Below are 13,766 nucleotides of genomic sequence, written 5' to 3' on the forward strand. Positions count from 1 at the left end.
CCTACTTACTACCCTTGCAACTGGATGTAATGTCAAAATTATGACCTAACTGTTTGATTGATGTACTATCTTTCTTCTCCAACTGTTTGATTGATGTACTAGCTTTCTTCTCCTTGTTTTTTTGATAAGCATGCAGATAGCAGGACAACAAGATAAGGCACAACTACCTTGATGCATTGTTGGCTTGCTATAACTTCACTCACATCTCTAGGATGCTGCTTGCCTGATAAGTCGACCTCGCATTAATCACAATACCTAAATTATCATTTGTAGTGTTATGTTTCTTCGTTATCTCATCCATTCATGATTTTGATAAATATGAAGCACTTCCACTAATGAATCCCATAAAGGCTGCATGTGCTATAGAAAGAGCACCTCATGACAAGTCTGTATTAACAATGGACAGCCACTCTTCTTGTTTTCTTATCATTTTGAGAAACCTGTACTTCCCTGCCTAACTTTCCTCCTATGGACAGTCACTGTGATGATGGATAAGACGCTACATAGTGAGTGTAGCGTCTATAGTCTCTTATAGGGAGATTTATATAGAGGGGGTGATACGTGATATGCTTCCTCACTCTTTAGTTCTCCCTGGAAGAAATACATCCTCCATACTTTTGCTTCCTAAGTTCTCACTGGAAGAACAGACGGGCTAAAATCCTTTCACTTATCACATAGGTGTAGGTATGATTACTAACGCTTTTTCTCTTCTGCAGCATTTGGCTTCTGTTTAATCTCAGTTTTCCCTTTTGGAAATCTTTCGGTGTCCACTTTTACTCATATATAAAAGTGAGGGCTCGGGTAAAAAAAACTTTTATTCATATACACAAATTGATGGGTTATCTTTTCATTACAAAAGGCAAACTGCTTGGTTTCCTTTATATTTACTGAACATTTGTGTGATTGATTTTCAGAATAATGTCGAACAATGAACCAGCACATAGCAATGATGTTCCTGACATGTCAAGCATGGCGGCTTCTCGCATTATCTGGGCAATGCAACCAACAAGGAGTTTCTTGCGGTGGTCTGATGATCTCCATATGATCTTTGTGAAAGCCGTGGCATATCAAGGCGGACCCCATGGTTTGTCTTCTTGGCATTTGATCATACCTTGATCTGATCGGGCTTTCTTTTTCGTCCCGTCAATCTTTTGCTGTTCTATAAAGCTGATGCTGTGTCATGCAATTGTTGCAACCTGTAGATGCTAAACCGGCTGCCGTGCAGAAGACAATGGAAGCTATGGGGGTCAGAGGCCTCACAATAAAAAAGATCAAGAGTCACCTCCAGGTGCCTCTCCCTGTTTCAGATCATTCATTGGATGCCTATATCATTGCCATTCAACCATGCATGATCTCAATAAATTTTTCTTCTTGCTGTTATTTTTTTTTCGGCAGAGGTACAGGGAGAAGTGTGTTTTAGGACCTGAAGCTCCTGATGATATACCATGCACCACATCATCTATCGCGGCAGCACCTAATCTGTGTGATTCTCCGTTCAAATCAGATTTTGGTATTTCCATGTCATGCTATGTCGTTGCACCTTATGTTTAAGACATGTTTCTGATGTGCAGGGCTTCTCAGATACTGATGGACACTGAGGCAGTTATGCCAGAAATAGAGGTGAAACTTTGTTTTTGTTCCAACTGAAAGTTATTAATTAGTCTCCATTAGACTTAAGATGCAAACGAAACAAATATATTGTCTTATGATTTCAATTGTGTAATGCAGGTAGTGAACAGTTTTCTTATGGATGACACAGAGGTATAGTTCCTTCACATTTCTTGTAAATGTGCTTCGTGTGTGTGGTGATGGTGACAACTTCATGGTGTCTGGTGATGGTGACAACTTCAGATGGTGGATAACAACTTTTCTGTGGACCAGGTACAGGTATAGTCATCTTTTCCTTCATAAAACAAACCTGATATTTGATATTGATTATTGCGGATGCTAATACGTCGATGCTGCTTGTGTACCAAAAATTTTGTGATATAGATGGTGGAGAAGGAGCTGATGAATGAAATACAGGTTGTTCAAAATTTCACGACAACAACGATTGAGCACTACTCGGAGTGTTCACAGACTGCGATTGATGAATACATGGATGATTTGGTCGACTATGCATTCGGCCATTTCGACTACCCAAATTTCAACCTGTGATTCCACTCTCATGGGTGCTCTTTGCCCTGTGCTTTCACGTTCCTATGACTATGAGAGACTTGATACGAGGCTGTTTTCTGACTGAAAGCAAAATGATTGTGATAGTTATTGCATAGATCGTCCCTAATTATAAAGTCGTGGCAGTGCTTGCTTCTTGGAGCATCTAGAATTGTTCTGGATTTGGAAGGGGAAAGATAGATTGTGGCAAGGCTTAGTCGGAGCATACTGGAGCATTTTAAGTAAAATGTCTAGCATACATTCTGCAATATTTTAGATGGTTTGAAGATGCGATTGTACATGTATTGCAGGTTGGTGTTCACTTGTTTGGACTTTGGATCTCGGATGCTTCTGTTCAAGTTTTAGCAATATTGAATTATGTAGTTGAAGTAGTTAGGCCAGTCAATGGATGCTTCTCAGGGTGCTGATATCAACACTTATTTATTCATTTGCGAAAAGAGAGTACTAGTACAGGTTTTGTTTAGATGAAAGTACCTGGGCGTAAGAAAGACTGTTCAAGCATCAAGAAATGTCCTCCGGCGCATGTGGCCTTAGAATGTTATTATCTCATTCGTCCGCGAATGTAAGCACTCATAAGATTTTTAGGTTAAATTAAGCCAAAAGGGCTAGTCCATATCGTGATCATAGTTATTTGAACCAAACTGTCCGACCGGTAAAAGACCGAACCAGGGCCTCGGCCGGTCCAATTCACCTTATAGGACCGGTAAGAAATTGAACCGGTATAAAACCGGTGCACTGGCGGTTTTTTTCATATAAACCGGTATAAAACCGGACAACAAACAGATGAAAACCGACTGGCCTAGAAGTTTGCGTGAGTTATGTTGTCGATTGGTGAGGGAGAGCAGAGAAAATAAGCAAACCTGTGTAAGATGATGAGCAAATGAGAATTGAGCCTAGTCTCCAGGGCTGGAAAGTGAGTTCTCCACTAATGGGCTATATCGCCCGTTGGGTTATACTAGTGTTCCTCATCCTATTTGAACCGGATTAAACCGGCGGTTCAATCGGTTGGACCAATAAAACTGTGAACCGAGGGCTTAAGCGGTTCGATGTCCGATCCGGTTCTAATAACTATAACGTGACTGGTTAGCGGGAGAGGTGAGATAATTTAATGACGGTTTCTTTAATCTATTACTCGCTCTGTCTCAGAATAGATGATGTTATGGGATATGTGTTGATCAAACTTAACTTTTACTAGACTAGTATAATACCCGTGCTAACGCTACGGCTTAATTTTGTGATGCTTCTAAAAACAAAAATTATAGTTTGGAAATTTTTTTTCATGTAACAAGGCATAATAGAGCTATTTGTCGTATTATGAGCATCTATGTTACATTTTGTCTAACTCTTTAATCATATATTGGACATCTTCAGGGATGTTGTCGAAACATTCGTTTGCTTTGCTCGCCAAAATGTCCGCCAAAAATTCCATCCTTAGCGAAGTTGATTGCTGTGCAGGGCAAATGAGGATTAGTTATTATTATTTCTGTAGTGTAAGGCATATATTGTTGTAGGCTATATATGCTTACACTGTTGATTTGTGGCAAATTTTCACCGTCCCACAACTTCATGAAGTTGTATACAAGAAAGCCTTCCAATTTTCTGGACAAGAGCGGTTGTTATTGATGTGCACAATGAATGAAATAACCATTTTAGTGACAAATATGAAATGTATTACAAGTGGTTATCACTGATTAGCTCATGGTAACATCACCAGCACAAGACGAGTTCAAGAAAAGAAAGAATGAATGAACAGCACTGGATTGTGATGATTAGTCAGTTTGCCTTTTCAGGGTTCCTGCGCCCTTCGTCGACGGGACGAACTACGGCTCCATGGTGCTTAATTGATGGGCCGGCGACACAGTCTCGTTCTCTCACCGGTCGTCCGGCACCCGGTACCGGTAGGTCTCGGCGGTGACCTTCGACAGCCACGAGCCGGGGAATAGCATCTGGGGACGCAAGATTTTATGAAATTACAAATGGGGTCCTAGGAACAGGGCAATGGAACGGACAGAGGAGGCCGGAGGGAGCGGGGACGGGACTCACATCGAGCTGCTTCTGCACGGGGCGAGGCCGCAGCCTAGGGCGGCGACGCGGCCGCGCGCCCGTCACGGCGTAGATGTCCTCCTCGATCTCCTCGCTCGTGAGCGTCAAGGAGAACCGCGCCCGGTCTAGGGCTCCGCACAGGCCCGCGACGGCCTCCGCTCGTGCGGTGGCGGCGGCGACATGTTCGCGGACGGCGTCGCCCCCTTGGGCTTGGGGCGCCGCCGGGTGCGTAGCTTCCACGGTGGCAAGGCGGGGGCGGCCTCCTCTGCCGCCGCCACGTTGTACGCGTCGGCGGCGTCCCTTCTCCCTGCTTCCACCTCGCGGAGATGGCTCAGCGCCGCCTTCTCCTCGACCACGGTGAGCTTCCCCGGGGAGCGCATGGCGGTGGCGTCGTAGCGCAGGGCCCAGTGGCTCCCCCACGTCTTGAGCGACGGGAATCAGGAGAACGCGGCGGCCTGGCGGGCGTTCGACGTGGCCGCTGCCGCCACAGCCTCCACCGCCGCGGCGTCGGCGTCGACGCGGTTGACGTGGGCGTAGCGCAGGGCCCGGTGGCTCCCCCACGTCTTGAGCGACAGGAACGAGGAGAACACGGCGGTCTGGTGGGCGTTCGACGTGACCGCTGCCGCCACAGCCTCCACCGCCGCGGCGTCAGCGGCAACGGGATCCGGGGGAGGCGGCGGGGGCGGCTCCGCCGAGATCACCATGGCCGTGGACGACGTGGCTGCGACGCGCTCGGATGCGGGAGCAACCCTTTTGGCGGCGACGTAGAGAGGAGCGTGTGGGACATGGTGGTGAGGGGAAGGGAGGAGGCGAGGAGACGAGACGAGAGGGCGGAGCCGCACGAGTAATTGACGCGAGGCTGAGGGTGTGTAAGATCGTGATCATACTTCTAATTTGGGCCGTTAAATGTGTAGGATATGTGTTGTGGGTCATTGATCTTGCAGGTGGGATTTGCCTGGAGAAGATTTCAATTATAGTAGAGATTTGACGATCTATCTAATGATACTAATTATGTATTATTTTTTATATGTAATTGGTCAAAGTTAAAAAAAAGCTAACTTCTCAGTAAATCTTCCACAAACAACAGCCCAAGAGTTGAGCTGCTTATAAATTCCCGGGGTTAAAAAAAGGGAGGCCTTGCTTGAATTTGAAGAACAGCCATCTGCTCGGAGCGCCGCCGCGCGAGATGGGCCCCATCGCCAGCGAAGCCTCCTCGTCGTCGGCGAACAGTGCCACCTCGTCCTCGGACGCCGACGCCCCGGGCTCCCCCTCGCCGTCGCCGTCCCGGCGGGCGGCGCCCACTCTGCTCCTCCTCGCCTTCCTCGCCGGGCTCCTCATCCTCTCCACCGGCGACGATGCCACGGCGCAGCAGCTCAATGGTACGGTAAACTTTCGTCTTGTTCTGCGATTGCGTTCGTGGGTGTGCGCGCGCGGCGATTGTGTCGGCTAGGGTTTAGGGCTTTGCGTTGGGTCAGGATTTAGGTTGTGGGATGCTGCGATTGTATGCCCTAACTGGTTGGATTTTAGATAATCCGGGCGGGTTAGAGTTTTCAATGATGGGAAGTTGCATCTTCTTTGCTGAAGGAATATTCAATCTTATGCTGCTTTGCTGGGAATCAAAGAATGTTGGATTGGTTCTGTTCGTAACTGTTGCTGTAGTTTAATAACCTGCCATTGGGAATCAAGCTTGGATCTTGTTGGGATTGTTTTCTATATTGTTAACAAAATATTAACATGTCCTAAGTCCTAACAGCTAGACACAATAGCCCTCTTTTATTTTGTTTCTTCTGTTATTGTAGTTTAATAACCTGCCATTGGGAATCAAGCTTGGATCCTGTTGGGATTGTTTTCTATATTATTAACAACATGTTAACATGTCCTAAGTCCTAACAGCTAGACACAATAGCCATCTTTTATTTTGTTTCTCTGTTATTGTAAGCACGGTGTGAGATGTTATACCTGTAGTCCTTTTATGTGCTTGTTGCAGCTTGACGATTGTCTATGCCTGGTGAATGTTGATTTCAAGAAATTCCTGTTGATAACTTAATATTAAAATGTATATTTATTCCTGTATTGTGTTTGGTAGTCATCTGTATGGTGCTGTTTATTAAATTAGTTATTATACTACTACAGGTGTTAGCTTGGAAAGTCCAGAGGTTTCATTTGTTCCCTCCCCTTTGGATGGACAATTTTGTGAGCGAATCCTCCTATCTGGAGTGCCAAGGTTACATCTTGATAGCTATGCAAGCCAAATTCGTGTCAAAATGAATGTCTCTCAATCGATTCCTGAGAAGTTCCATTGGAAAATAGAGGTTTGCTTTCATAGGTAAGTCATGTTTTGACTCTTCCCTACTGTAAATGTAGGCATTCTTAGTGTTTAGAAAACTGAAGCAGTTTACTTTTTGCAGGAATGCCTCCATGGATTTATGCCAGTGCGAGACGGGTGAATGGCAAGGTTTTCAAGATGGGATGTGGACTGCTCTAAATTCTCCATATGGAAACAAATATGTTGATGTGAAATTGGCTGATAAAAAACCTGCTAGGTTCACTCTTTCCATTCAGGAAGGTCAGGATTGTACACGAAATCAATTCCTTTTTTTCTTTTCAGTGATAAACTAAGAGCATCGATTGCTATTCTCTCGAAATCATTTTTTTGTTGTTGTTTCAAATACTTATGCAGAGTTTCAGAAATGGCGTTTGGCTTGCCTTGGTATTGGATTTGTATTGCTATTCCTCTCGCCAATTGTTAGCAAATGGGCTCCCTTTTACTATAGCAGCTCTATGGCTCTTGGGATCCTGCTTGTTGTTCTTATTGTACTTTTTCAGGTATATTTTTTCTCAAAAATATTTATATCTTTCAGTAGTAAGGATTTGTTTCCGTTGAAACTTGCAACTATGACCATTTCATTCTTCATTCTTAAAAAAAATGGAATGTAGTACTTTATTGCCAGAGAGAGATTGTCATAGCAGTGTGTTAGACTGTTAGCTGCTTGAACATGGCTTGTTGTCTTAATAGACTTAGTACCCGCTTGACACTGGATGGAAAGATAAAATAAACATGTTGTGTGTTATTGTTTATCTTTTTTAAAGGAATATTGTTTCTTTTGTGATCCTGATGATATTGACCTGAGCCCTTTGATGCTATCCAGTTTTTTTTCCCCTTGAACAAATACTGTCCAGTTTTTTTAGAAGTCCACTTTGTATGCCCATAATAATCTGAATACATGTGAATCAGATTCATTCTTTCGAATATCATCATTTGGAATAACAACAGTGACCAGACAGTTTCACTGTTTTTTGTTACTAATTGGTACTGAACTTGATATAACCTACATGTCTACAACTTCTTCTCAAGAAATTTGCTGACTGCTAGTTTATACTGATCTTTTAGTGTTAGTCTTTTTATTCATTTATATTTTTTCCCTTAGATAGATTTGGAACATGTAGTGTTCTGGTTGGCTAAACCAATAGTGCCGTATTATTTTCAAATTTTCTGACAAAGAACTGCTAATTTCAATGTACTTCTTTTATTTGTTGATGATGGTCCATGTTTTCTACAACAACAATATTGATGTCTGACCTTTGCCTTCATTTTAGGGGATGAAATTGCTACCAATGGGCAGGAAAAGTTTATTTTACCTTGCAATTTATGGATCTGTGGTAATTACCTTGTACCCACACAATTTTGCAGCTATTTGAATAGGCGCTTCTCACTAATTATTTGTACTCATTCACTTTCATTTTCTTTTTACGTACTTTTAGTTAGGTGTTGGTTCCTATGTTGTACACTACTTCTCAACATTGGTCTCTTCTATTCTCGAAAACTTCGGCTTGAGTGAAGAGTTGTACAACCCCGTAAGTAATTTCTCGCATGTTTTCTAATAATAATTCAACTAACTGTTTTACTCATTTCCCTTTTTTGCTTGCACAATATTATTCACTGTTTTCTTTTGTATTCTGGATTTCGGTTTTCTAATGTTTGTTACATCAAAAATGGAGCACACCAGTTTATTTATTTAGTAGTGCTAATATCTTTACCATTATGTGGCTTTGGAAAGAATAATAGAAACTAGAGCATGTGTATCAAGTTGGAAGGGAGTTTTTGTTGGTTCCGCATTTTATTTTTGGGCCTGATCTCAGTAACTGTTAGCCTGAACCCTGAATTTATTACTTATAGACAATTCAATACACCCAATTGTTCATTATAGCCTTTGGGAGCTAAATTAACTTATATCCTGCTAATGTTTTATGTTTACCAAGATGCACATTACACGTGCCTCAGTTTTTGTTGTTACGATTGGAAGGTAGTCTGCAATGATAACTTGTTTATTTCTGACTTCTGACTTACCAAAGTGAACATTAGACCTGCCTCAGTTTTTGTCATTATGATTGGAATGCAGTCTGCAAAGATAACTTGTGTATTTTTTTACTCCTGACTTTAACCAGTTATTATCTGGATTCTTTGATGTTGTTGTAATTTGTAAGAACTGATGTCAGATAAGTGTAAATAGTATGGAAGTTAATAGTGTATTAAATGCATTACTACATGGCGGTATGGTTACTTCAAAGATCAGAAGTTTTTTCCTTTTAATGAAGTTTGAAACTTTGACTTGTGTAGCTTACAAGAGAATAATCCCAGATCTACTGCCAGTTTATCTATTTGGTGCACTGTGGTAAAAAATAATGGTTGAGTTTTTATTTTTATTTGGTATTTGCCTTCCATATAAAACCTAACTGATGTGCAAAAACATAGTGTGCTGCATATAGAGTTCCATGCTTTTATACAAGACCATGCCTGGTGGGTTATAACTCATAATTGGCACATATTTATTGGACACTGTTATTCATAAAGATGACTTTATGTCTTTATCTGCAATAGCTACATCACCTTAAAGACTGGTTCACCATACATTTTATTTTTATCTTTTGCTTTTGCTTGGAACACTTGGCGTTTCTCTGCAATTCTCTGATATTACAATGGAACACACCATACACAGTTTGTTACACTTTTTGATCTGTGTGGTATAATGGACTATTCATTACTTGTTTAAGTACATCAGTCTGTTACATAGTTTCACCTACTTTTACCTGTTATACAATACACGTCTTTAAGTAACAAAAATTAATGATGAATTACAGGTTTCTATCTTCCTGCTGGTGGCAATTGTCTTCACTGGAGCTGGTTTTGGCTATTGGATGGTCAGGAGATTTATCCTTTCAAAAGATGGAAGTGTAGATGCTGGGATAGCGCAATTTGTGAAGTGGGCTATGCGTGTTATTGCTACATTATTCATTATGCAGGTTTGTTTCTATCTTGTTTTCCCTTACCATGCTAAGTATTCTTCTCAAGAACCTGTCTAGCTCAAGAACCTGTCTAGTTTAGTTTGTATCTTGTCCCATGCTTTGGATATAGGTTGCAGTTAAACTGCTTTGAATTTCGTATCTGACATGCTGTTTATCTTTCCAGAGCACACTTGATCCTCTTCTAGCACTGGTTGCTCTTGCTTTTAGCTGGTGGTTATGCTCTTTGTTGACTGCAAAGAAAGTTCAGAAGACAATGACCCAGTCAGTACCTCAAGTTAGTTGTAATTGATGTTGTCTTTGTACATGTTGAAGTACTGAGTATGCTAGTTCTTCTGCAGGAAACAAAAGCAGTCAAAGGTTCTTTCTCAGCAAATGCTTACTCAAGGATTGCCCAACAGTCCTAAAATCCAGTTCTTAAGTCCATCTAAGATAGGCTTTGGAAGAACCACATCTAGAAGTTCCGCCACACAGTACGGTCGGAGCAATTTGGCTAATGGAGGTAACATAACTAGTATTGTTTGCAACTTGAAAGTGTTCTGTTGGGCCTGTACAGTCAGCATTCTTTATATGATACTGTTATATAACTTCATGTGTTAGAAGTTATGTTTTCATTCATTAGAGCTAACGACAGGACCTTTCCATACAGCTTTTTGATTGAAACTATTTTATTTCAACACATTGTAGTGTTTGACTTGACTAGACACTGGGTTTTGCAGGTCTGATCTGCTCAGCACTTACAAAGCGCGTAGTACCCAACGAAGACGACGAAGATCACTACTCCACCTTCCACAACATCCAGCCACGGAAATATTCCAAGGAGGAATGGGAGGACTTCACCCAGAAATCAACTAGGAAGGCGCTTGCGGAGTGCACAGCAACCCCAGAGTTTGCGCAGTGGGTTGCTGACAATGCTCGTCGTCTGCAAGTAGGGAAAGAGGAAGACAACTTCTCAGAGGAAGAGACAATCGAGGGCTCCAACTCGGAAGAAACTGGGGACGAAGCCGATGGAGCTCCAGGTCTGATCAGGCTGTGGGGCTAAGCATGCTGATTGAACTAAGCATGTTCCTGCCCATTTCACGTGTAAAGAGTAGCAAGCGCCCATTTAAACTAGTTTAGGAGCAGGGTAGGGTGGTAGCAGTGGATTGTTTCCAGTTGTTGCCACGGTAGGTTCGTTCTGTCCGGTGGCAGTAGTTGGCTAGCCATCTCAGGTCAATTGATGCTAGGTTTAGCTAGCTGTTGGTTATCAGTGGATTCGTAGTTCTTTAGAACTGATGATAGGTGAAATGGTTTATAAACAATCTGATTTATGATTGGAATCAGCATTGGTTTGAACTTGGAAGTTGGGTCATTAGGCATTTTTTTTTGTGCTCCATAGACAGCATGTGTGTAGACTGTAGAGTGGATCCCTCGCTGTGCAGATGAGATAAGGTCGGCAAGATGGCATGAGATAGGAGTGTTGCTTGAAGGAACTTTAGAGTTGTCAGCAGATCGAAAGCGTGATGTGCGAAAACAAAATGCGGATTAGATGAGATAGGACTGTTGCTTGGAGGAACTTCTCTTTCGGTTGGATGGGTGGATTCTTTGCGTGTGCCCACATTCATTTGTTACTTGTCCTGTTTAATAGTGGTATAAAGGTATTTGTCGGGTGTGTTTGGTTCGTGTCCTCTATAAGCCTGGCTAGTAAAACCCACATTCATTTGTTACTTGTCCTGTTTAATAGTGGTATAAAGGTATTTGTCGGGTGTGTTTGGTTCGTGTCCTCTATAAGCCTGGCTAGTAAAACCAAGCCAGCCTTTAACAAACTAGGATGGACTTGTTTGGTTGCATGTATCAACTAAGCCTGACCAACAACTAGATGTGTTTGGTTGTCTGATTTGCACTGCATACAATTACCTCTTCTCTATTCTGGTGAGCTCACCCCCTCTTAGACATTTCATCAACATCTGGTCTCCTCTACTGCGACGGAGCTGAAGCTGAGCCTTGCTTGTCGGCGCGCACCTAGGCGAGGATGAGCCACCCCCGCGGCGCTCCGTACGCGACCAGCCTTCCCGCTCGCCATGGCAGACCACCACGCGACCCGCCCCGGAGCTTCGCGTGCTCCTCTGGACCACCACACGACCCACCACTGAGCCGGCGTGCTTACCCGCTCGGCGGCCCACTGCTCGACGATGGCCGGACCGGTGCCCGCGGAGACGGCCGCCGCGACCCCGACGTCCACCACGGGAACACCACCGCGGCCGTGCCCCGCGCCACGCGCACCGCTCGGGAGAGAACCTCGTGGAACCCCGCAAGCCGCCCCGTGACAGCGGGGTGTCGAGGCGGACGTGTGCCGCGACCGCGTCCCTCGTGGCGGCGGGGTCGCTGCCACTGTCACCACCATCGTTGTCCTCCAGACGGTGGAGCAGGCGGCGGAGCGTGAACTGGTGCGCCCGCAGTGGCAGCGGCCCTCGCATGCGCGCCCACCCGCCCGCTACTGAGCTTCGCGAGCGCCTGAGGAGGAGGGTAGCGGAAGCAGAGCACCGAGAGGAGGGCCCAGGCGGCGACGGTGAGGTGGAGGAGGATGCAGACGAGGACGTCGCGGGGAGGACCGGCTCCGCGCGCTCCTCTGGCGGCGGCCGAATCAGAGCTTCGCGTGCTCCTCTGGCGGGTCGCGTGGCTCCGGGGCGGGTTGCGTGGTCCTCTCCTCTGGCGGCGGCCGAATCGGCATCGCCGGAGGAGAGCCTTGCGCGCTTGGTGGCGCTCATCGGAGGAGACCCCCGCCGCCGCGGCGGAGGAGCAGGTGCGGGCTGTGGGCAGGTGTGGAGAACCACCGGGAGGTGAATCGAACAGGACGGAAGGCTGGCCAGAGCCTGGCTCAGTTGGGAAGCTCGATTTTTGGGCTTTCAAAGCTGGCCAGGCTATCCCAGTACGGCCAGCCAAGCCTGGCCATGCCCCAAGCCCTATTCAGCGAACCAAACACTCAATTTCTGGCCCAACTGAGCTATGGCTACATGTGGAATGCAACCAAACACACCCATTACTCCCTCCGGGCAGCTTTCTTAGGCGTACAACAAATCTCACATACCAAGGAGGAGATTAAATGCTCTTGGCTCAATACGGCTGCTATAGAGTCGGATACTCTTTCATTTAATTCATGCATGAAGCCATGCAGGGAAATACGAAGTGATAAGCACTGGTGCCGTAAATTTGTACTTAGGTCATCCTCAATGGCAGTTTCATAGCCCAGTTTCCAACACATCTGTATTTTGGAAACAGTGCATTAGAGTTTTATGGGGATGAAACTCTCTCTACTCCCATGAAACTCTTATCATCTCTCTCTTCATTACTATAGCGCCACATCAGCATATTTAATATGCATGAAACTCTCATGAAACTCCATTGAGACTGGCCTTACTCGAGCGGCAGATTAGAAGCGCGCATATTTTTTCGGCTGTAGAGTAGGCGCGATTTTTTTTCCGGCGGCAGCGGCAAGTTTGTTATGCGGTTTTTTTTTCCAGAACGTAGGCAAGGGAATCACTGAGCACAAAATCTGCTGCCTTTTCGTCGGCCTCCATGCGCACAGATACAACCTCGTCATCGCCTAGGTCCTCGTCGTCGCTTCCGTCGAAGGAGTCTGGCACATAGTCGACACCACGAACTAACACTCGGCCATCTCTTCCATGGCCTTCGGCTGGACCCGTCATGGTGACAGAGAATACACGACCCCAAGAAAGAAGCTAGCAGGAGTTCAAATAGCAGCGTTGTGCACGCACACGTCTCTTCTGCATGCAAACTCTTCGATTCTCGGCTAGCATGCACGCCCAAGGGCACCCACATTGAATGCAGTAGGATTTCCAAAGCATCGTTGCCTCGTTCCTGCTACCGGCGCCCAAGATAGCTGCCTAACCAAAAAATAACGAAACGTCTAAAAAAGCTGCCCGGAGGGAGTATTGGTTTTAGAAGCTGAAGAAGGCTCCGGTCTCGCGCGAAACATGAATGAAGGAACAAACGTGTTCGGTGTTCCTACCGGGTCCAGTCGGAGAGATTTCATCCTTGGCTACTAGGATCAGTTAGATCCCTTATTGCTTCCTTGCCTGGGCCTTGTTTAGTTCCCAAAAAGTTTTGCAAAATTTTTCAGATTTACCGTCACATCGAATCTTTAGACATATGCATGAAGTACTAAATATAGACAAAAATAAAAACTAATTGCACAGTTTGGTCGGAATTGACGACACAAATCTTTTGAGCCTAGTTAGTCCATGATT

The 13,766-nt window shown here is 44.8% G+C and overlaps 2 protein-coding genes across 7 annotated transcripts; both read left to right on the forward strand.

Moving 5' to 3' along the window:
• Positions 195-2,546, forward strand: LOC110431541 (protein PHR1-LIKE 3-like). Of its 6 annotated transcripts, none has more exons than XM_021450644.1 (8): positions 195-801; positions 915-1,084; positions 1,203-1,288; positions 1,396-1,481; positions 1,572-1,620; positions 1,729-1,761; positions 1,852-1,887; positions 1,993-2,546. In XM_021450644.1, exons 2-8 carry the CDS (start codon positions 919-921, stop codon positions 2,155-2,157), a joined length of 621 nt encoding a protein of 206 aa, XP_021306319.1. In that variant the 5' UTR covers positions 195-801; positions 915-918; the 3' UTR covers positions 2,158-2,546. The 6 variants fall into 6 exon arrangements, with proteins under 6 accessions (XP_021306319.1, XP_021306328.1, XP_021306334.1 ...); XM_021450653.1 differs by having other exon boundaries at positions 1,852-1,881; XM_021450659.1 differs by having other exon boundaries at positions 1,882-1,887.
• On the forward strand, positions 5,338-10,877 carry LOC8057219. The gene is made up of 10 exons (XM_002464102.2): positions 5,338-5,597; positions 6,352-6,544; positions 6,627-6,784; positions 6,899-7,044; positions 7,816-7,878; positions 7,981-8,073; positions 9,358-9,519; positions 9,686-9,783; positions 9,861-10,021; positions 10,239-10,877. The coding sequence occupies exons 1-10, from the start codon at positions 5,405-5,407 to the stop codon at positions 10,559-10,561; spliced, it is 1,590 nt and encodes a 529-aa protein (XP_002464147.1). The 5' UTR covers positions 5,338-5,404; the 3' UTR covers positions 10,562-10,877.

The sequence above is a fragment of the Sorghum bicolor genome, chromosome 1 (assembly GCF_000003195.3).
Source record: "Sorghum bicolor cultivar BTx623 chromosome 1, Sorghum_bicolor_NCBIv3, whole genome shotgun sequence".
Lineage (NCBI taxonomy): Eukaryota > Viridiplantae > Streptophyta > Magnoliopsida > Poales > Poaceae > Sorghum > Sorghum bicolor.